The sequence below is a fragment of the Ascaphus truei genome, chromosome 6 (assembly GCF_040206685.1).
Source record: "Ascaphus truei isolate aAscTru1 chromosome 6, aAscTru1.hap1, whole genome shotgun sequence".
Taxonomy (NCBI): Eukaryota; Metazoa; Chordata; class Amphibia; order Anura; family Ascaphidae; genus Ascaphus; species Ascaphus truei.
This window is the reverse complement of record NC_134488.1, coordinates 54,410,496-54,432,447: the sequence shown is the minus strand read 5'-3', so window position 1 is coordinate 54,432,447 and position 21,952 is coordinate 54,410,496. Positions and strand designations below refer to the sequence as shown.

At 42.4% G+C, this 21,952-nt stretch overlaps 1 protein-coding gene across 4 annotated transcripts in view; it reads left to right on the top strand.

Annotated features, from left to right (window-relative positions):
• Positions 1-21,952, top strand: part of ROBO4 (roundabout guidance receptor 4) — a 255,040-nt gene that overhangs the window by 99,011 nt on the left and 134,077 nt on the right. For all 4 annotated transcript variants that reach the window (XM_075604310.1, XM_075604307.1, XM_075604308.1 and 1 more), the window contains exons 4-9: positions 3,126-3,246; positions 5,750-5,888; positions 7,053-7,180; positions 8,942-9,063; positions 9,960-10,185; positions 18,055-18,176. In XM_075604310.1, coding sequence (XP_075460425.1) covers positions 3,126-3,246; positions 5,750-5,888; positions 7,053-7,180; positions 8,942-9,063; positions 9,960-10,185; positions 18,055-18,176 — 858 coding nt within the window. The remainder of the gene's footprint in view (positions 1-3,125; positions 3,247-5,749; positions 5,889-7,052; positions 7,181-8,941; positions 9,064-9,959; positions 10,186-18,054; positions 18,177-21,952) is intronic.

Sequence of the window (21,952 nt, the reverse complement as noted above, 5' to 3'; positions counted from 1 at the left end):
GAGACCATGTTATGATCACTGTTACCCAAATATTCCAGGGCTTGAATATTTGCTATTACTTCTACATTGTTTGATATTACCTAATCCGTTATTGCCCCTCTCCTGGTTGGTTCCTCTGGTTTTTGGGGATGTTTAAAAACAATTATATTACCCAAATTATTGTCAGTGTTCAGTCCGCGCTCTTGCTTCCTAGGATAGCAGAAAATAGATGGTTTCTGTCCTTCCTCTTGCAGCTCCTTTGGCATGAAGTGCCACTTCAGAAATGGCCACCGTTGGAAGACTCCGTCGGTGGACCAGACAGCCCAAAAAGAAAGCACAGGAGCGCACCAAGGTAAAGATAAGGTATATTTAGATAAAAACAACAACAATATAGTAACTTACATGTAAGTTAAAGTTAGTTCATATGCAGGTCAAATGGTCTCCTCATCACATCGGCTTCACAGTAAATCAGGCAAGGGGACAAGGTATGGTTTCCTGTACAGCAGTCCCGCGTGCTGGGACTGAGTCCGTGACACTCACTGTTGGATTACTTTTGCGTTCATACGGATGTAAGCATAATGCGAGTGCGCATGTGTGGGAAGAGGCCCCTTACTCTCGTTCACAGAAGCCGACTAGTTTGCGGAGTCACGACCGGAGCAAATACACTTGAGTGTAGGCCAGCCACCAAATGATAGATTGGCTGGTTACACACTTCGCAAAGTAATCCAACAGTGAGTGTCACAGACTCAGTCCCAGCGCGCGGGACTGCTGTACAGGAAACCATACGTTGTCCCCTTGCCTGATTTACTGTGAAGCCGATGCGATGAGGAGACCATTTGACTTGCATATGAACTGACTTTTACTTACATGTAAGTTACTAATTGTTGTTTTTATCTAAATATACCTTATCCTTACCTTTGTGCGCTCCTGTGCTTTTTTTTTTGGTTGTCTGATCCCCAAAAACCTGTTTACTTTTGTTGTAATGTAAACATGACCTAGTTTTGATGCCTTCTCCATTTGCAAAATTATTTTATCTTGCTCAATCTCACAGATATTTGGTTTATAGCATATCCCTACAAACATTTTCTTTATACTTTTACCTCCACCGCTAATTTCTATCCACATGGTCTCTAAATTTTCCTCATTCCCTTCATAAACATCTTCCCTTATAATAGGTTTTAGATCCGGTTAAACATATAAGCATTCTCCGCCTCTTCTCTGTGCTCGATCCTTCCGAAAAAGGGAATAACCCTCTAAATTAACTTACCAATCATGAGTTTCATCCCACCATGTTTAAGTAATGCCTATGGTATCATACTGCTCCCTTGCAGCTATTAATTCAAGTTCCCCTATTTTATCTGGCTGACTTCTTGCATTAGCAAACATGAATGTAAGTTTTTTTCCAGCCTGTACTATTATCTTATCTGCTACTTCCTTTCTGTGCCAACTTGGTTTAGTCTTTAGAAGTTTTCTAGTATTGTCTGTATTTGCTATGAGTGTTTCTCTGCTTGCCAAACTAGCACTTGCCCCAATTCTACCTCTATAACCCCTTGTTTCCTCATCTATTCTATTTAGTTCGTTATCTGTTTCATTCCCCTCCCCCATCCTGTGACGGGTGCTCACCACAAACAAGACGGGACAGCGAGGCCGAGGTGGGGATGTTAGTGTACACCGACTTCCATCCGTGTGAGCGCGCCCAGAGTGCAGAGTGATAGTCGGTTAGCTGAGTCAGGGTTGGAGATGTGAGGATTGTCGTAATACTCGCCGTGGTCAGGGGTTGGAGAAGTTGGATGGTTGTAGAGGATAGCCGGGGTCCAGGGGCAGAGAAGGTAAGGTCCCAAAGCAAGCCGAGGTCAAGGTAGAGAGAAGTCGGGGTTCCAGGTACAAGCCAAGATCAAAACACTGAGAGACAAGACAGGATCAAAATGCACAAGGCAGCAGATGCTGGGGTAAGAACTACGTTCAGGAACGAATAATTATGCTCGGCCAATTTGCCAGAGGGCTGGCTGAGCATATAAAGGCCAGCTGCCGCACATTAGCATGAGCTGCCCACTCAGTAGCAAGTGCATAATGGTAGAAAGAAGGCGGAGTGAGCTCCAGGTGCAGGTGATTCTGGGTTAGTGTGGAGTTTAAGGATTAAATGTGGGTCACCGCCACAGTGATTGGGGGTAGGTAGTCATGGTTCGGAGGCTGTGGCCACAGGAATGGGTGCAGGGACTGGTGCCACAGGGAACACAGAGTGGAAAGGGGGTGTTGTGTCTGATCAGTGATGGATTGAACAGTCTGTTGGAGCAGCTCCATGCATTTGCTATTTTGCTCCAGATATCTTTCCAGTCTGTCAAACATGTTGGTGTGCGTGCTCAAGACTCAACCCACCTCAGCGGGGTCCATGTTTGTGGGGCTCAGCATACTGTAACAGGTGCTCACCACAAACAAGACAGGACTGTGAGGCCGAAGTGGAGAGGCTAGTGTACACTGATCTCAAGACTCGTGAGCGCGTCCAGACTGCAGAGTGATAGTCGTATAGCCGGGTCAGGATAGTTGTAATACTGGCCGTGGTCAGGGAAGTTGAATGGTCGTAGAGGGTAGCCGGGGTCCAGGCGCAGAGAAGGTAGATGTCCAAAAGCAAGCCAATGTCGAGGTAGAGAGAAGTCAGGGGTCCAGGTACAAGCCGAGGTCAAAACACAGAGAGACAAGACAGGATCAAAATGCACAAGGCAACAAGACAAGGCAGCAGATGCTTGGGGTATGAACTACGTTCAGGAACGAAGAATTATGCTCAGCCAATTTGCCAGAGGGCTGGCAAATTACCTACCTAATAATTTAGTCCCCTACCACCATTATTTGCCTTGGTATCTGAGCATCCTGTGTCCCCTTGGCTGCTTGAGGAATCAGTCTCCCCCAGCTATGCCACTCCTGCCCCGACACTCCCAATATCTTCACTCAACATAGCAAATCAATTGGGATGGGTCAGCTCAGAACTGGCCTGCCTATTTACCATTCCTAGAACAAAATAATGCCTTGGGAACACACAGATGTGATAATTAACGGTGGAAATGAAAACAAAGTTAACTGTAAATGTATCTTTTGGTTGGACTGTTGAATTTAAAAAGTCAAACCCTGTTTATGTCTTTGTTAACTTTCAGATTTCCACTGGCAAACTCTCTGTTGCATATGCACTTAAGACAGATTCAGGTGTTTACGTCTGTGTTGCGTCTAATCAAGTTGGAGAAAAAGAGAGTAAAGCTGCAATAATCTCTGTGTTGGGTAAGACGGAACTTTCATCAATTAGTTACTCTTTGGCCTAGTCATCAAAGTTTGATATTTATAAAATGAGGCCTTTTCTGCAAATAGTGCGTTATTTTTATTGTGCAAGTGATATACGTTGTGTGGCTAAAAAAAAATTTTTTTTTACTGTGTCTTAAAAATATTGAGAGGCAAAAAATTACTAAATACTGCAAATGTTGTCATTTTGATGCTAGTCCTCAACTCCCAATATTTTAGGCTGGCTTTAGCCCGACCTTGTCTATGACCAATATTTTGGCCATTACATACATAGGCAAGATAACCTAAACTAACAGGGAATAGGTGATTAAAATAATAACTGCAACACACAAATAAACCCAAGTGGTCATACAGTAATGGGATTTCACAATTAGCTAACCACTAAGGGCTACACATGGGTGAATATTAAACTTAAAATATACTACAAGCCCCCATTTATGTTGCTTTACTAACCATTAAAGCAAGCTATGGGTTAACCCCTACTCCTCCCTATGGGGCCTAATCAACCTTGAGCAACTACCCCAACATCCACCCCCATCAAACCTACCCGCCCCCTTCTTTAACAATGGCTAATAGGGATATTACCTAGTAAACAAACATCTTACTTTGATTTAAATAAAAAACACATTAACAATCAAAATACAATTTAAAAACATCAATTAAAAATAAATGTTAATCATAAACCCATTGATAGTCACTTTGGCTACCTTGGCCCTCTCAATGGGAGCTTTACATACTGTAGCCACATTGGCAATTAATGTAAACTTGTAAATTTGGTTACTTCCCCCGTCTGGGATGAAGGTCCTCCTGATCTTCAGGGCTGTAGCTTCCTGAAAAATAGTCCCCAAAAGTCCTGACAACTATAAAAAAAAGCCATAACAAATTATCCAGGGCCCGATTAAAAAGCCATAAAAAGGAATCCAAGGCCCAACAGCCTATTTGTAATCCAAAGCCATCCACCGCCTATGACATGGAATCCTCAACAACCCAAAACCCTAGATCCCCTAGTTACTGTAATTGAAGACTTCATTTGTGAGTATTTCGTATCTTCTTTTCTTCTTGAAAGATGTCGTGTTTCTACTGTATTCTTCACCACCTGATGTGGCCCTGTTGTAAGACTTCTGGCCTTCTGTAAGGGCCCAGGCCTTTTACGGGGGCCTGGGCCACCGCAGAAGACGTGTCATTGGATTGGTTGATGTACCATGTGATTCCCTCCCTTTATGATGACATCAGAAATTTGCAATCAAAGGGGGAGGTTGCTTAGTAAAATCCTCATAATGGGAGGGAGTCACATGGTACATCAAGCAATCTTTAGCATTAAATAAAGACATACATACATGTGGCCCAATTACACATCTTCCGCTATGCCCAGGACCCGGTAAAAAGCCTGGGCCCTTGCAGAAGACCGGAAGTCTTCAACTTGGCCACATCGGATGGTGTAAAGTACAGCAGTAAGAAGACGTCTTTAAAGAAGACAATTATAAGAAATACGCACAGATAAAAGTCTTATCAATATTGGGGGGGTAGGGTGATGGGTGTTTGGGATAGTTGCCCTGGGGAGGGTGTTTAGGCTGGGGGAGGGGGGGGGGGGGTGGTAAGGCCTTGCTTGGTTTAGCGGTTAGTAAAGCATTTACTAGCAACTTAGGTAGTTGAAGGGGGTATTTAGTGTATATTAACCCTTTGATGCCGGTGATATACCTTGGCAACCACAGGCATCAAAGGGGTTCATGTAATTTCTACCATATGGTTGTTTAATAATTGATATTACCGAACCCAATGGTAACAATATTAGGCATGCGATCGATATGCAGTAATTACTGCAGTGTTATTGGTAATACTAATGACTGCATTGTGTCTTGTGCTAAAATATATTCATTCCAATAAATTATTAGAACAGTGGGATTAGATCAGCCTTCTTGGGTTTAACTAAACAAGGTTGCTCATTACAGTCTACAATATCCATAATAATGTCATTTTTTGCATATCTTCACACCTTTAAATCTGTAAGCCCACCTACTAAAAGATCATGATATAAAACTGTATGTGTATTGGAAACTGCACATTTGTATTTATATTGTTTTTTGCCACATTAATGTGAAATTTTATTACTCCCCATCATGTTTATGGAATGTACTGTAGGCCCTTTGTATGTTTTTTTTAAACCTTTGCAAATGTAACAAAATGAAATACTTGTATTTAAGTACCTTTTGTTTTCTATTTTTTTTTACAATTTGTGTAGGCGCAAAGCCATACCAGGTCCATATTCACAAAATACACTTATGATTCACTTAATTACCTAATATTATAGGGCAAATGTTATGTAACTATGTAAATACAACAGTACTTAATTTTTTTTAGATTGCAGCTGTGAAGTTATTTTAGTCTAGTTTTTGTGCAGTGTCTAAGTTTTTTTTTTTTGCTTCCAGCTATATTATTGTCTGTTTTGCTGACTGTCACTTACTGAAGAGCTGTGTTTCTCTCATAGAAAAACCTGTGTTCACAAAAAAACCAAATGATATTGTCGCTACGTTTGGAAGCACAGTTCAGTTTTGGTGTGGAACGCATGGGGATCCAAAGCCCCTAGTACGATGGAATAAAGAACACGGAGAACTTCCCACAGGGAGGTATGACTGCAACTAGTGCTCAAGCTAAATAATTGACATATTGATGTGTTAATAGCAACACTTTGAGTAAATTATGATAGTGGCAATCATGTTTCACCACAGGGTAAAGTATGTCTAATAATAAGTTACCCCTGAGTATTAGGATACATGTAGCCCCCTCTTGGAGGACTGCCAGTTTATTTAAAGGGATGATTGCCTTAGGGGTTAACTGTGTGGGCTCACTCATGTTACTTCCCTCCCCACCATGTGATGTATAATGACAATGTAAAGATATATATAATATAGCTGCCCCTTATGTTCTAGAAGCAGGTTCTTCAGAGTTCTGACTTGCTTCCTCACTGTGAGTCCTATAAATAGGTTTGTGTGTTTTGTAATATGTATTGAGATATGTCCTGTCATCCTTTGTTGTTTTCCATGTAGTGCCTCTTCTAAGCTAGTGCTTGTTAAAGGAACAGGAAAACTAAATTGTGGGAAAGAGATACTCCTCTACCACAGCCTAACCACACCTTTTCTCATAGGGGTGCTGATACTGCAGCCTGTGCTGACATACCTGTCCAGTAGTTTATCATTGCATCCTAATCTCCTTGCAAGCTGTTTCTTCTACATCCTTTTCAACGAGTACTTAAGTTATGCACCTCCCATGAATAAGAGCAGGACCTACTAGGGAATAAAGTCCAGAGTAGAGATGGGTGAAAATATTTTTGAGATTTGGATCTGCCAGTTGCTTTGGTCCATGGATTTGTCACAAAAGGTCTAATCTGCCATTTTAAGAGAGAGGGAGAGGTGCACAGGCAGAGAGAGGCACAGGCATGTTTTCCTAATTTATTTGGTGTGGAGGTGTGAGGGGATTTCTCTATCAAAAATCCGTTTGGATTGTATTCAATGACGGATTTGAACGAATCTGCTCGGCTTTTCTAGTACCAACCGTTCAATCTAATGTGGGAGGGGCGGGAGGATTTGCTCAAAACAATTAGTGGAATTCGCTGTAACGTTTTTGGTTTGCAGCCAAATGGTTTCTGAAACTCTCAATGTGAGTTTTAGATTTTTGATTGCCGTGGCTGAATTAGTGGCAACGAACCGCAGTGGCATACCTAAGTTAATTCAGGGATAAATGGGCTAACAACTAATTGTATAACTTGTTTAAACAAAATAATTTTCAAACAGGTATGACATTAGCAGTGAAAATACATTAAGGATTCAGTATGTTACGATGCATGATTCTGGAAAGTATATCTGCACAGCAGAGAACCAAGTTGAATCTGTGTCTGTTAAGGCATCACTTGTTGTACAAGGTAAGAGACTTACCCAACTTCCATATATATACTACAAACAATAAATTACCTGTGTATTTTTGTTAGAGAACCATGACAGAAAATTCATTAGTTAGTATAGAAGTTTGCATTAACTTCACAAGGGAAGAAAGACTTCATCTGAATGCCTTTTTTATTTTGTATTTATTGCAAATATAAACACTTGCAAACCACAAATAGGAAAAGAGAATGGTAGAGATAAGGTAGGAGAGCAGAGCTAGAGAGAGGGGATAGACAGGGAGGAAAAGAGAGAGGGGGGAGGGGGATAGAAAGAGAGGGGGAGAAGAGATGGGCAGAAAGGGGGATAGAAAGAGCGGGGGAGAGATGGAGAAATAAAATGAGTGGGAAAGAGAGAGGGAAAAAGAGAGGAGTGAGATGGGGAAGAATAGGGGAGGACAGAAGAGAAATGGGAGAGTGAGAAATCAAGCAAAAGAGAGACTAACACCAAACAAAATTACATATATTTATCACCTACTTCAGGTGGATGTTAGGCCTATTTTGCCTATGTATGCAATGACCACTACATATACATATACAGTAGGCAATATACTATGAGACTAACCAAGCTAGAATACAGCTGCAGCGGCCGTTATTTGAACAAATCACGGCGCTGATTTTGTGTGCTCTGCTGTACTCCACGCGGCATGAACGCTGCCAATCGCCCCAAGCACCCATGCTTATCGCGGTTGCTTTGTTTGAATTTCATGGATTCTGTTAATTTGGGTGCAATGAAATGAATGAATTGCAATGTGTACAGTACTGTGCTACTGTGTCAATTTAAGGTGTTTAAAAAACAGAACTCTAAAATGCCATTTTCTGCACTCACCGCACTCGCGTCTTAAGGCGGTAAGGTTGGAAGACATCCTGCGTCATGACATCGGTATTCCGATGTACACAACGCGGGAAGTGTTCGAATAACAGCAGCTGTAGGTAAACAACATATTATATTAAGTTTTAGAAAAAATTTATGTACAGTACAGTATTAACCCCTTGATAGTCCAAGTGGACAGACAGTCAGCCAATCCTTGACCAGCTGCTAAAGGTTTAACATTTACACATATGGGTGTCATTCCTTAGCAATGCACTGGTAGCCTCAGGCATCGGAAGGGTTCAATCATTTTCTGCCATCGCTGGTGCCAAGTAATGCAGATTTCTATGAATTACAATTATTTGTATAGCTTAAGATATTTAACGCTCAGTTAATGCAGTTTTCATGTACACAAATGAAAATGTGTACTGCAATCCACTTATAAATACTGTAAGTAATTCTTAGCGAATATGGTGGTAATTCTAAATATGAATTCAGCAATCTCATTTTTTTCATTGCCAAATTTGAACACAGCCTTAAAGGAATTTAACCCATGTAGATGTCATCATTTTGATATTTTAATATGTATTGCATTCCTCTTGACCACAGAAATCTGATTATGTTTGAATCCATTCTATTTACGCTGTAGTCTTCATTTAAATCATTACATTTGGTGATGTAGCATTTTAAAAATATTTGTGCTTAGTCCAGTTAATCATTATTTGACAAGTTGTGCTTTAGAAATGTATTTGTGTTCATGTTGCCAGAGAAGGAGTAAAAGTGATTTTAAAATGTTTTGATTTCCAGGTTTATAGTTACACTTATATTTGTGGCAACTTGGACTTTATAAACCCCTACAATCCCTTTATATGCATGTATTTTTTTCCTATTGCTATTAGTCATATTCTGATTATTACTATGCATATGTTTGGTAGATCTTCTGGATACTGGTCAGATGGACAAGCAAAAAGAAATTCACAGAGAACTAGCCAATATTCGTGTTAACTTGGATAACATTACAGCACTTCCAACTTCCTTGGTCTATGTGCATTGGAAGGTAAGCAACTACTAGACTGAACACAGGTGGTCACAATTATTGAAAGGCCTCGTAGGGAACTTCCAGTCAACAGCCATTTTAAGCTCCCTAACAATGTCAGTAAAATATATAAAAGCAAACATTGCTTTTTAGGTTTTAATTGGGCTTCTACACATTAAATGAACAGTCCTTTTTTTCTATCAATTCATGGTTGTTGTCTACATCAAGCATCTGTATATCCAAAATGAAGGCTTGCTTCTTTATTGAGATATGCACAATAAAATCCAATGTAGTTAGGACAGTACCTCTAATAGCTTTTTTTTTTCCAAACTACTTTTAACCTTAAAAATGTACAGTATTACACTGGGGGAAGCCTAATTACTGTATGATCTCTCCTGTCTCCTATCCTTATTGCAAGCTGAGTTTAAGAGGCCTATTAATTAAATTCCAGTACTGTCAATGCAGAAACGCAATGCAATGCAAAAAATATAGAGCTTTTCTCTCTGTCACCCTATATGTACTGTATAGCATAAAAAAACATTAATGAATGTTGTGAAATGCAAATGGTTTGAAACACAGATCAGTGTTTAATGAAAAGGCCCCTAAATATCATCTGTATTGTGCAACAGTTTCACTAATTTCAAGGGGAATCATAATTTCTCAGCAAATGTCTCTACGTGAACTGTATAATGAAAATATAGTTAATTTCCCAGATGTAACATTATTATTTCAATAACAGTATATACATTTGTAAATTCATAAAAACACTTAACCAAGGCTTGTTTTGACTAACATCACGCTTTGTGTATGAGGTTTAACAGTTTAGACCGGGCAACTAAGTATTGCAGTGTTGGGCACGTGCTACTTTATCCAATACATCTGTCCTTTAAGTTAAGGTTAGTGAACTTTTGCTGCAGGTGTTATCGCAGTCCCATCACACGGAAGGATATAGTGTTTTCTATCGTCCTCATCCACCTGCTGATTTTGAATGGACTGAATGGACATTGTCAAGAGTCAATGAGTTCAGCACCATCATTCCATCTTTACGCAGAGGTCAGAGATATGAGTTTAAGGTCCGACCCTTTGCAGGGAAGATCTATGGATCAGACAGCAACATAAAACTCCTCAGAATACCTGACGAAGGTAAGAATATGACACTAGAATTATATTAAGAAATGTGTATTCTATTTGTATGTATGTATATCTTTATTTATATAGCGCCATCCAGGTACATAGCGTTTCAGGGGAACAAACAAACAATGGGGGAGCATTTGACATAGCGTTTCAGAGCAGTAATATATGTGACATAATATTATAACACATAGTTGGAACAAATGCTTCAGACATGAAAGTAACAATAGGAAAGAGAATTCCTGCCCAAAGGGCTTACAATCTAAGTGGTAAGTAGGGAGAACTTACAGAGACAGAAGGAGGGTGTTATGGTTAGTGCATCTGCAAGGGGTCATTGTCGGTGTATATGAAATGTATAGTATCAGCCAGCAGAGCTACCTACATGCTTCGTTAAAGTAGTGTGTTTTAAGAAAGGTCCTGTAAGAGGACGTGTGCAGAGGTTCGCAATGGAGACTGTTTTAAGGTGAAATTAAAATAAGGCTTTATTGCGCCTGTCCCTTTAAACACAGCAAACATGTGAAAATCTACAAACAAAAATCTGCTCCACTTTGGAGTATAATTACGCTTGCAGTCCAGCCTTCTTTAACTGCATGGTTAGGCCAGCGATTCACCAGCCCAAATCATAGAGACATTTATATATAGATATAGATAACAGTCTTATAAGAAAAGTCTTATCTGTCTCTTGTAGCTGTAGGGGAACACTTCTCTGTTCTCCTGGTGTCTGCACCCTTGTGTGCTAAGGTAATGTCAGGATCCAGGTTTAGAATCTTGTCCCCTTTGTCTTGTTGTCAGCTTGCAGCTCAAGACATTTGTTTGTTCCACAGGTCAGCCCAGTTGTGGACTAGGGAACTCTCTGTCTTTCTGCTTCCTGGGTCAGCTCAGCTCATGTGTGAGCTCAGAAAGAATCTCTCTTCCTGTCTCAGAGGCAGGCTTTTTCTGACACCTGTAATCAGCCAGATGGTGTTGGTTAATTGTCTACCAGCAGTTAATCACCACACTGCTGGATTAGATGCACATTTTTGAACAGGGATAAGTCCCCTGTTACAGGTCCTAAAGATGGAGAGAGAGGGTGCCAGTCAGATATGGAGGGTTAGGACATTTCAGAAGTGTGGGGCAGTCAGCAAGAGGTTTTAGGTGGGAGAGGGTGTTAGATACAAAAGCGGTAGGCAGAAGACATCCTTGAGCAAAACAAAAAAGTCGTGTAGGTGTATAGTGAGAAATTAAATTTGATATGTAAAAAGGGGCAGAAGAGTATATAGCCTTAAAAGTGAGGAGGATAATTTTGTAAGTGATACAGAGTTTAATAGGAAGCCAGGAGAGGGATTTCACCAGGAGACAGATTTAGAAGAGAGTAAAGTGATTCTAGTAGCAGCATTTAAGATACATTGTAGGTGAGAGGCAGGAAGGCTGGTCAGTTGAAGGTTACAATAGTTGAGACGGGAGAGAATGAGGGCCTGCGTGTAATAATCATTTCAATGTGACGGAGGTAAAAACGACAGGAATTGGCTACATTGTTAATGTGAGAGGAGAATGTTAGGGAGTCAAATATGACCCCAAGGCAGTGTTCTTGTGATACTAGGTGTATGTTAGTATAGTGTATGCAAAAACTGGGGAGCGCAGGTTTTTTGGGGGGGGGCACGGGGGTTGCAGAGGCCCCATGCTCTTCCCCAAGGCATTTAAATTAAATGCTGGGGGATCGCGTGAGGCCTCTGCAACTGAACTTACCGAGGTTCAGCTGGCTTCAGATGATGCATTGACTTGGCAATGCAGTCATGTGACATCACTACAGTAGGGTAAGGGTGGCGAGAGTACCGCATGAGTTGAAGCAGGGGGGCGCAGCAACAGAAGTTTGCACACCCCTGGTATAGCCAAATGTAGTATAGAAAAGTGCAGTAGGGCCAGGCATGGGAGGAAATATGAGGAGCTCCGTCTTTGACATGTTAAGTATGAGTCGGAAGAGGGCCATTCAGGATGATATAGTGGAGAGACATTCAGAGATTTTGGTCTGTACAGCAGGTTTAAGGCCAGAAGTTGAAGGGTAAATGTGTGTGTCATCAGCATAGACGTGAAATTTGAGCCCTAGACATGTAATAAGATCACCTAGAGAGAGTGTGCAAAGAGAAAAGAGAGGAGGTCCCTGGAATGACTCCTGGGGTACACCCACAGTGAGATCGACAAAGGAGGAAGTGCTAGCAAACAAGACACCGACAGTACGATGGGAGAGGTGAGAGGAAATCCAGGATAGAGCTCTGTTATGGATAACAAAAGGATGGAGCATGTGAAGGAGAAGAGGGTAGTCCAAAGTATCAAAGGCTGCAGAGAGGTCGAGTAATATGAGCAAAGTGTAATGATCTTTGTTTTTTACAGCATGATGGTCATTAGTTATTTTGGTGAGGGCTGTTTCAGTGAGCAGTGCAGAAGCCAGATTGTAGGGGATATAGGAGAAAGTAGGTGGTGAGAAAATGGAGTAAGCGAGAGAACACAAGGTGTTAAAGGAGTTGAGAGGAAAAGGCAGCAGGGCGATAATTAGAGAGACCGGTAGCGTCAAGCTTGTTTTTGACTAAGGCTATAACTGTTGCGTAGGGTAGGGTTGAGTAGGAGCAAGAGGTTTGAGGAGATGGGAGGGAATGGGGTCAAGAGGGCAAGTGGTAGATGGAGAAGAGGAGATTATTAGTGACACGCCCTCCTCTATAACAGAGGAAAAGGAGTGGAGAAAGGCACGATGAGTAGGAAGAGGTGTAGAATGTGTGAGGAGGATACAAACGGGATGTCTTGACGAATAGAATCCACCTGTGTCTTGAAATAGTCAGCAAAGTCCTGAGGTGAAATAGAGCAAGAAACAGTTAACAGAAGATGGTCTGAGTAGAGAATCAAATACAGAGAAGAGTCAGCATGGGTTAGACTTGCGAGTGTTGATTGATGATGCAAAGTAGTTTTTTTTTTTTAGTCTGGGAGAGGGCAGAGATGAAACAGGATAGGGTACATTTGTAGTGAAGGAAGTCTGCAAGAGTGTGAGATCTCTTCAAAAGGCGTTCAGAGGAGTGAGTGCAGGAGCGGGGCATGCGTGTGTTCTATTTTCTGGGGCTAGAAGGGTGGGAGATAAAAAGAGAAGCATGTAGATCAAGAGAGGAGGATAGGGCAGAGTTGAAGCTCCTGACCAGGTTTTCAGTGTCTGCAGTGGAACAGAGGGAAGCGAGGATGGAGTGTAAAGTGGAATCAAGAGCCGATAGGTTAATGGAATGCCGGTCTATGCAGAAACAAAGGGTAGATGAAGGTGGAGAAGGGGAAAAGTGAGAGAGAGAGAAATGAGATAATATGATGTCAGAGAGAGGAAATGGAGAAGTCAGAGAGCAAAATGTTTTTTTGTGAAAAACAGGTTCAGGTAGTGAACATCCTTGTGGGTGCTGGCTACAGTCCATTGGTGAAGGCCAAAAGAAGAGGTTAGAGCGAGGAAGCAAGAAGCCCAAGGGAGAAAGGGATCATCCTTATGGCAGTTGAAGTCCCCATGGAGAAGAACAGGGGAGTTGGAGGAGAGAAAGAAGTAGAGCCAGGGTTCAAAGTGAGTGAGAAAGACAGAAATTGAGGGCAATGTGCAAAATGTGAGAAATTAAATATATGAATGGTGGTGCTCTAGAGCGCAAGCTCTGTGTCTCAAGTCTGTGATAGCAAATATCTTCCTTTTAAGAACGTTTTGAAAAAAAATAGAGCTGTGCGCGCTGTCCCTCTAAATTTCTCCCTGGATTTTCTGGTCTTCCCTGCTGCTCCTGGTCTCCCGTGATGAGCGGAACATACTCAGTACCTAAAACACAAAAATAGGAGCGCATGGAAAGAGACGAAAAAACAATACAATTTATTTAGGAGCGATTCGTCTATTATCTATGCTTTTGTTTAATATATTTTACCAGTAAAGTTGTGTTAAGATGAACATCAAATAGAATTTCAAATTATGAGTGTAAAAACCTCACTTTTAAAATACTTCAGCAACGGTCTTAGTCCCTCCTAGGCCAAAGTTAACTTCTTAATAGCTTATAAGGGTAGTTGATTTACAAATCAAGCAATCTTAAAATATATTATCTTAAAGTTATTTAACATTTTGAATCCCTTCATAATAGATCCCAAAAAATACTTTGCATTGTTTTTATTCTAATTTGATTTGTGATACTGTTGTATATACTGGTACTTTTCTGATATAAACTTGTTCCCATTTTGTATTGTTTTGCTCTTTAGTTCAAAGACACTGGGAAATAACAATTATTACATGTAAGATTATAATTTAATGGTCCAAAAATATTACATTTTTGGACAAGAAGCAAATAATATTTTTTTTTACTGTAAGGTTGATTGAAACTTTTTAAGGATGTCAATTATCTTGAAGGTTGTTTAAAATAAACACATTTTTGGCCGCCACTTGGAACTGCCCTTTCAATGACAGCAGAATCATTGATTATATCAATATCCTGATGTTCAACTAGTTTTGCCAGATTCCAAACCACTGACATGTTAATGATTATTTTTACATTCATTAACATTGGTTTTGCTAAGAGACTCTCTTTCATATATACTGTATATCTTTCTTATATACCATTTTGGAATCAGAATTCACAGAGCTCCAATTTGTCCATTCACAAATTAGGCACAATAATAATAGCATGTTCTTGCATAGCGCTGCTAGTTTTTTTATGTAGTGCTTTACAGAGACATTTTACAGACACAATCCCTGCCCCGCAGAGCTTACACTCTATGTTTTTAGTGCCTTAGGCACAAGGAGTTAAAGTGACTTGCCCATGGTCACAAGGAGCACCGGGAATTAAACCAGGTTCCTGTGCTTCAAACTCGGTGCCAGAGTCAGTGCCGTTACTCACTGAGCCACTCCTTCACTCCTATGAATAATATGAAATTAACTAGGGACAGGGTTAGCATCAAGACAAAAAGTCATTTATACTTAAGTGCTTGTATTTAAATGGCTCTCGCTGAATGTTTTTCAACAGGGTTTCCTAGAAACCCCTAAAGGGTTCCCTGTAATTTTCAGGTCTCGGGTGCGTTATTAGAGAGTGTTGGGGTTCCGCAGAATTTCACAATATAAATATAGGGTTCCTTAATCAAAAAAAGGTGGAAAACCACTGTATTAACCACTAGGTGGCATGCAATATCTATTTATATGGAAAATATTACCAGCTAGCATGGAAAACAAAAAGACGATTGGTTCTATTGCATTATTAAATATAGTAAGAAATGGGGTATCTCACAAACCATTCATTTTCATGAAGGAGTGGTTCAGTGTGAGTAAAGGCACTGACTGAAAACAGTGACTTTAAAGCTGGAGAAACTAGTTTGAATCCTAGTGTCAACTCCCTATGACCTTGGGTAATTCACTTTCTCTCATTGTGCCTCAGCATCAAAATGGAATTTTTGCAGGCACAATGAATCCCCGTCCATAGAGCATACAATCTATGTACAGAGCTGCGTACACTGTCAGTGAAATAAAATCAAATAATAGTATTATTAGTGTTATATGTTTGCCGCAGGTACATTGACAGCCGCAAATACAGCAGGGCCCCGCTTCTCGGCGCCCCGCTTTTCGGCGATTTGGGGGCACCGAGAAGGGGGCCGCCATTTTGGATTCTCAGTCGCGCATGTGCAGAATGGGCGGTTGCGCCCGGCGCGCGTGCGCAGACAGTAGTGTACGCGTGCATACTGTAGTTTGCGCGCGCAGACCATAGGTCGCGCATGCGCAGAACGGCAAAAATGCCGATTTGCGCATGCAAAATAACTGAAAATCGCCGGATCTGCTTTCCGGCGTTTTTCACTATACGGTGGGCCCCAGGAACGGAACCCGCCGTATACCCGGGGCCCTCCTGTACGAAATTGGATGCATCTTTTTATAACCCCTTTGTAACAGGGCCAACTACACATTAATAATACTTGTTTTTTTTCTTGTATAGCGCTGACAGTGGATGCAGTGCTGTACATAGAATTTTTGCAGGCAGAAGTCTCTACATCATAGAGCTTACAATCAATGCATGAGGTACAGGGAGACATAGTGACCAAGGTCACAAGGTACTGACACAGGAATTTAAATCAGGCTTTCCTGCCTTTACTCACTGAGCCACTCCTTCAACCTGTGGCAGAAGAGGGGTATGTTCACAATACAAACTGCTGCTCTTACTACTTGTATCTCTTGGTAACCCCTTCTCCAAGGGCCACATGATAGAGAGAGAGAGAGAGAATAGAAGATCTATTTATCTCTCGCTATTGGAGACACACCTGTTTGTAGCAAGTGAAAGCGTAGATTTTCTGCAATCCCTTAATTAATTGTTCAAAGTATTCCATTTTAGGAAACAATCAGACTTTTTTCCCCGGAAAAGTGAGAGCAAAGAAGCAATCCATAATTTCCTGATGTCCGCAATTCTGAAAAACTTAAGGTGTAACAAACTACATTTGTAAACGTCTGTATACGTATTTATTAAGATTACATTTGTAGAACATAGACTGAAATAAATGATAAATATGTTCTTTTTTTTTTTTTTTATAATTTTGCACTAGATTGTACTGCATATTGTAGTACTCAGAGACACAGAATAATTCCCTTTCTCAAACAGATTACAATCTACCCTATGGGGCCTGACACACAAAGATCAAGTTACCGAAAATGCCTGTAGTTTTCCCTCTACAAGAAGTGTGGCCTTTACCTTTTCTCAATCTTTAAGCTAGTGCTTCCTTTAGGAGCAGAGTTTGCAGCCAAAAAAAGCAGAATTGTACTATAAAGTTTATAGGGCTGAATACATAAAACTCTGTTAATATATCTTATCTGGTAGAAAAAAATGAATAAATTACTTGTCTTATTGCCGCTATTTTAATCTGGAATACATAAAGATTGCGATAATAATTTACCAGGTGCGTTATTTTACCAAAAACCTGTAATTAATGCCTTAATAATATTTCTATCATAGGCTTCTGTAATGTCTATTATTACAGAGCCCTATGGTAGAAATAACATTAACTCCTTTGATGCCTGTAATTTCCAATGTATACCACAGGCACCAAATGAGTTAATACAATTACAAAAACTAAACTACACTTTGTATCCCCCGTGACTAACTTAGTGGTGAATGAAAATTGCTGTGCAATGCTTTACTAACCACTAAGGTAATTAAGAGGTTAACCCCTATCACGCTCCCCTGCTGACGAAACCTCCCACCCCAGGGCAACTACTCCCACCATCGTACTCCCACCCCCCCAACAAATTTACGGCACCTCCACTAGACTAATCAGCAAATGTGGTTAATAGGGCTTTTGGCTATTGAAAGGCCTTAAAACATGTTTGTAAAAAAATACTTTAAGATAATCAATTACATCATTTCAAAATTAAATCCGTTGATTGTCACTGTGACTACCTAGGCTCCCAATGGCAGTCTAGATAGCCACATTGGCAATCAATGTTGAACTTTAAAAAAAAAAATATATATATATATATTTATTACTTACCCCAGCAAGGATGAAGGCTATCTTCATGGCTGAAGCCACCAGGAACAAATCAAATAAAGGACTGATGCACAACTATTTATACGTGTATGTGTATATATATATATATATATATATATATATATATATATATATATATTATAAAATCCACCTCAATGGTGATTTGTGATCCTCCAAGAAACATTGTGCTTTCTTTCTCTGTTTCATAAATAATGGGGGAAAAATAAATGTCCATGGGACTCAAGTAATTGAAACACTGAATGCTACCAGATTATCTTCTATTATCTATATGTATAGCTATATAATATAATAATATATATTAGTGTATAAACTTATTTTTCCATATCTTGTTACCTATGTAGGTTTTTTCAATGATATGCATTTCATTGTTTCTTTTAGTTCCTAACATAGCTCCACAGAACATCAATGTGACAACAGTTGAAGGCGCTAATGGCACAATTGTTGTGAGCTGGGAACCTCTGCCAAAAAGTGCTCAATATGGAAACATTAAAGGTTACAAGGTGAGATGGTGTATTGTTGATGGTAAAGTAGTTTCCAGTGGAAGAGCACAAAGACAGCTGCACAACAGGAAAAAAAACACTATATACTGTACAGTGTAGAGCTGTTCAACATTTTTTTCATGTTAATCAAATCCTGCAAATCAAAGCAGAAATCTGTATTGCTAGTTTTTGTGCCAAATCAGAGGCCTTCAAGAGGTAAAATCCATGCATTCATGCTGTTGTAATCTCACAGTTTTAAGCCTAAAAATAAAATACAAATGCCTGCACACGTGCAATCTTATGCATACACACACGTTATTTTTTTTGTCATAAGTTGCAAGACTATGGGAACATTGACATAGAACATATTTAGATTTGATATGAAACTCTTCTTTATTAAAGGATAAGAAAAATATCGGTCATGAAAAAGTATAAATCAGTCAAAATAACTGAGGCTAAAATGTTTTACGGGCTCTAATTGATGGCTCCAATATTTAAATGTGGTGTCATATAAAATGTCATATTAAGATAGTAATTGAGGGTACAAAAAGACATTTCCATCAACCTTTTGCTTAATTGTTACCTGTGTAACGGATTTTCTGGACCTGCCTGACCCACCCAATCTCATATTGGCCCCTGTGGTCTAACCAGTCCCCATTACATGGTCGTGTCTGGTGGTGCACCTGTTGGCAACAGGACTCCTGAGTCTCCCGCATGATGTTGTGTGGGGATTGCCAACCCAGACAGGCAGCTGAGGTAGTGGGTATGAGTCCTACCTATATCCAGTGCAGCGCCTCCACCTCATCAGGATCCCTGCATCCGCAAGGGGATGGTTCTGATGAGGAACTCCTCCGTGGTGCCTTCCTCTGCAGAGTAATTCCAGACTCACACATGAGGGTGTCTTTAATCAAGGTCATCTTTATTGTTGCTTGGTGTATGGGCCAACTGCCCCTTGCAGCGGTTAGCTCAGCCGCACATCTTGCCGTGCTGTCCCTTAGAAAGGTACGCCCTCCCAATGGAGTGGGATCCCCTCTCCCCTCAGGGAGATCACCCCTGTGCCAGGTCCCTGGACACAGTGTGGCCTTGTCAGGCTTGATGCTGCGTGACTTAGAAATGGGCCACTAGTTACTGGACTAGTGGACCCTTCACTCACAAGTCTCAACCCAGACTTATTCCTTCCTCCAACAACTAACTTTTGGCAGTGCTGTGCCTTATATACTTCAGGAACTGGCACAGCTCTGATGTCACTAACGATGGACTCAGAGTATGCAGCCACTCCCCTCCATGTATATGACACCTCACCAGGGTGTGAGGGCAAACCTCCATGATTACTGCTGGCAATCCTGTAACTTACCAGGCTTACTGCCAGCAGGAGAGGAAACTGTAGGCCATTTTACAGCATGGCTACATTCTCCCCCTGGTGAATCCCAACGACCCGTCTGGGACCTAAATTTGGTGTACCTTTGTCCAGGAAGCACTGTAAAATACAAACATAATTAGTTAGAACATCAGTTTCCATAGTACTATCATGGTGCGCACTGACCAGCAGGTGGCACTAGCTAGCACAACATCATTATCCTGTCTTCCTAATAATAGTGACGAGGGTCAGGTTTCTTTACTTCCCGACCACCCATGTCAGTGACAGTTATGCTGTACTCCCGTGGTAAGCCATTCTCGGGTCTATATACAGCCTTGTGTATATAGATGCTATGATCTATGCTCCACACCCGCATCAGTTGGGAGATCCTCTCCTCCGTCTTACGCCCAGTAATCGTGCCCCCTTTGTTCACCATGTATAGCTCTATGGTTTCTCGTAGCCACCCATCCCTCTGATCCTCTATCTCCTGCATGAGGGGTTCGGGGCCAAGGGATACTCTAATCCATGTGAATTTTTATATTTGGTTACGATATCAGCTTTCCGCCTGGCTAGTCAGTATTAATCTAGTGTTACCCGCTTTCCCTGGCAACACCCATGATAGGGGTTCATCCGGGTCCACCGGATCCTCCAATTTACTTGGAACCAAGGGCTCTATCAGCCCATGACTAATCTCGTACCATCGGTTCTGCATCGCTTTTAACCGGCCCTCCTCAGTGAACTCCCCCTTGGCCCACCAATGATCTACCACCCCATCTTTCTCCAAAAGGAACCTGGTGCGATCTAGCCAGGCCTCGTATCTCTCAAATAAGGGGGCCCACCACCGGGTCTCCCTAATCTCTTCCTGAGCTGACTCCACTGACTCTCCCTCTTCCGGTTCCCCCCAGGAGGACACCCCGGATATCCCGGCAGACCAAGACTGAGACCCTACCCACTTGGGCCTACTTGCAAGGGTGACACTGACAACACTTGGGCAGTCACTCGACACGGACACGTGCCGAGAGTATCTCCCACCCGCCGACCCATCATCAGATGTAAAGCAGTCCAGGCTCTCCCCAGTCCGTTCCTCGGAGGTGACTCGGGACCCCCTAGACATCCCCGGGCTCGAAGATGACCCATGGAAAAAGGTGACAGGGGTCTGGGTTTTAACTAGGGCCTGGGGTTGGGCATAGAGACGGGCTGCCGGCATCCGCGGGGCTACGACCCGCTCTCCACTGCTACCTGGTCCGGTGCCACCGCAGGGGCTCTCTGCTGCTCCGGTCTCGCTGCTCTCAGGCTTTCGCAGGGCCTGCCAGCTCTTCTTCGACCCAGGCGATCGGGAAACACTGCTCGATCAGAAGGGTGCGGTCATCTTTCCATCCGTTCCGCCACGGCTACCGGAAGTGACGTTCTTGACCGTACTGGATGTGCCGCCATCTTGGGTTGGGTCCCCAAGCGAGACCTCTTCCTCCACCACGACATCCGGTAGCTCAATTTTCCTCTGCGGCACCGCTTGGGCCTGGCACCGCCCTTCCTCCGCTGTTGCCACCCTCGGAGCCTGGTAAAAGCAAGGACTATGCTTACCGCTTCGTGGAGTCGGGGTGGACCTGCCGCCACCATCAGAACCGCTGGTCACCACGGCCATGGGACTCCGCCTCTCTGATTTCCGCTGCACGGGTGACACTCGGCTCCGCTCACTGACGATACAGGTGAGTGGTATCTTTCTGCCGTTACCGCCACAGGGGTTCGCCGGCTGTCGTGTTGTTACTGCGGGAGACACCACTGGTTCCTCGTCGGAGGAATCCAACCCGACTTGGGGAGGGGCACTCCGCTTGGTGACCGCCGGTGAGTCTCTCGCCCAGCACTGCCGCTGATATTGTCCTTTTCCTCCGACTCGGTTTTAATAGCCGGCCCCGATCCCCATGCTCCGGGATCCGCAGACTCCCTCCAGAGCGCACCTGGAAGTTCCGCCGATAGCATGACTACGTCTCCCGCGGCCTCTACGGCCTGTACCGGCACAAATGTTGGCATTGGCCACAGATATTGGAGGCCACATTGTGAGCATCGCGCAGCGGTACCCACTGCGCCCCCTGGCAGTCGGCACTGTAGGCATAGACACGCCACTGTCTCGGTGCCCGCCATTCGTAGCACCAGGAAGCCTCCTGGGGCCGAATAGAGCTGGGTGGATATCATGGATCCTTTAGGTTTGCAGGCCATGGTCACTACTGGAGGCACTCTCAATAGTGGTCTGCTCTGCTCACTGGTTCCTCGTGACTGAAGGGCAGGGGCTGGTTTGCCAACCCCTCCTTCAGCTAGCTCCACCCGCATCTGGCAAAGCTGAAATCCACTCCCACTAGTGGAGATTAGGGGAGGGTACCACAAATTTTTTGGATGTCCTGGAATAAGTGCTGAACTTTTCACAGTCCTGGGGGGCGCGGCCTCG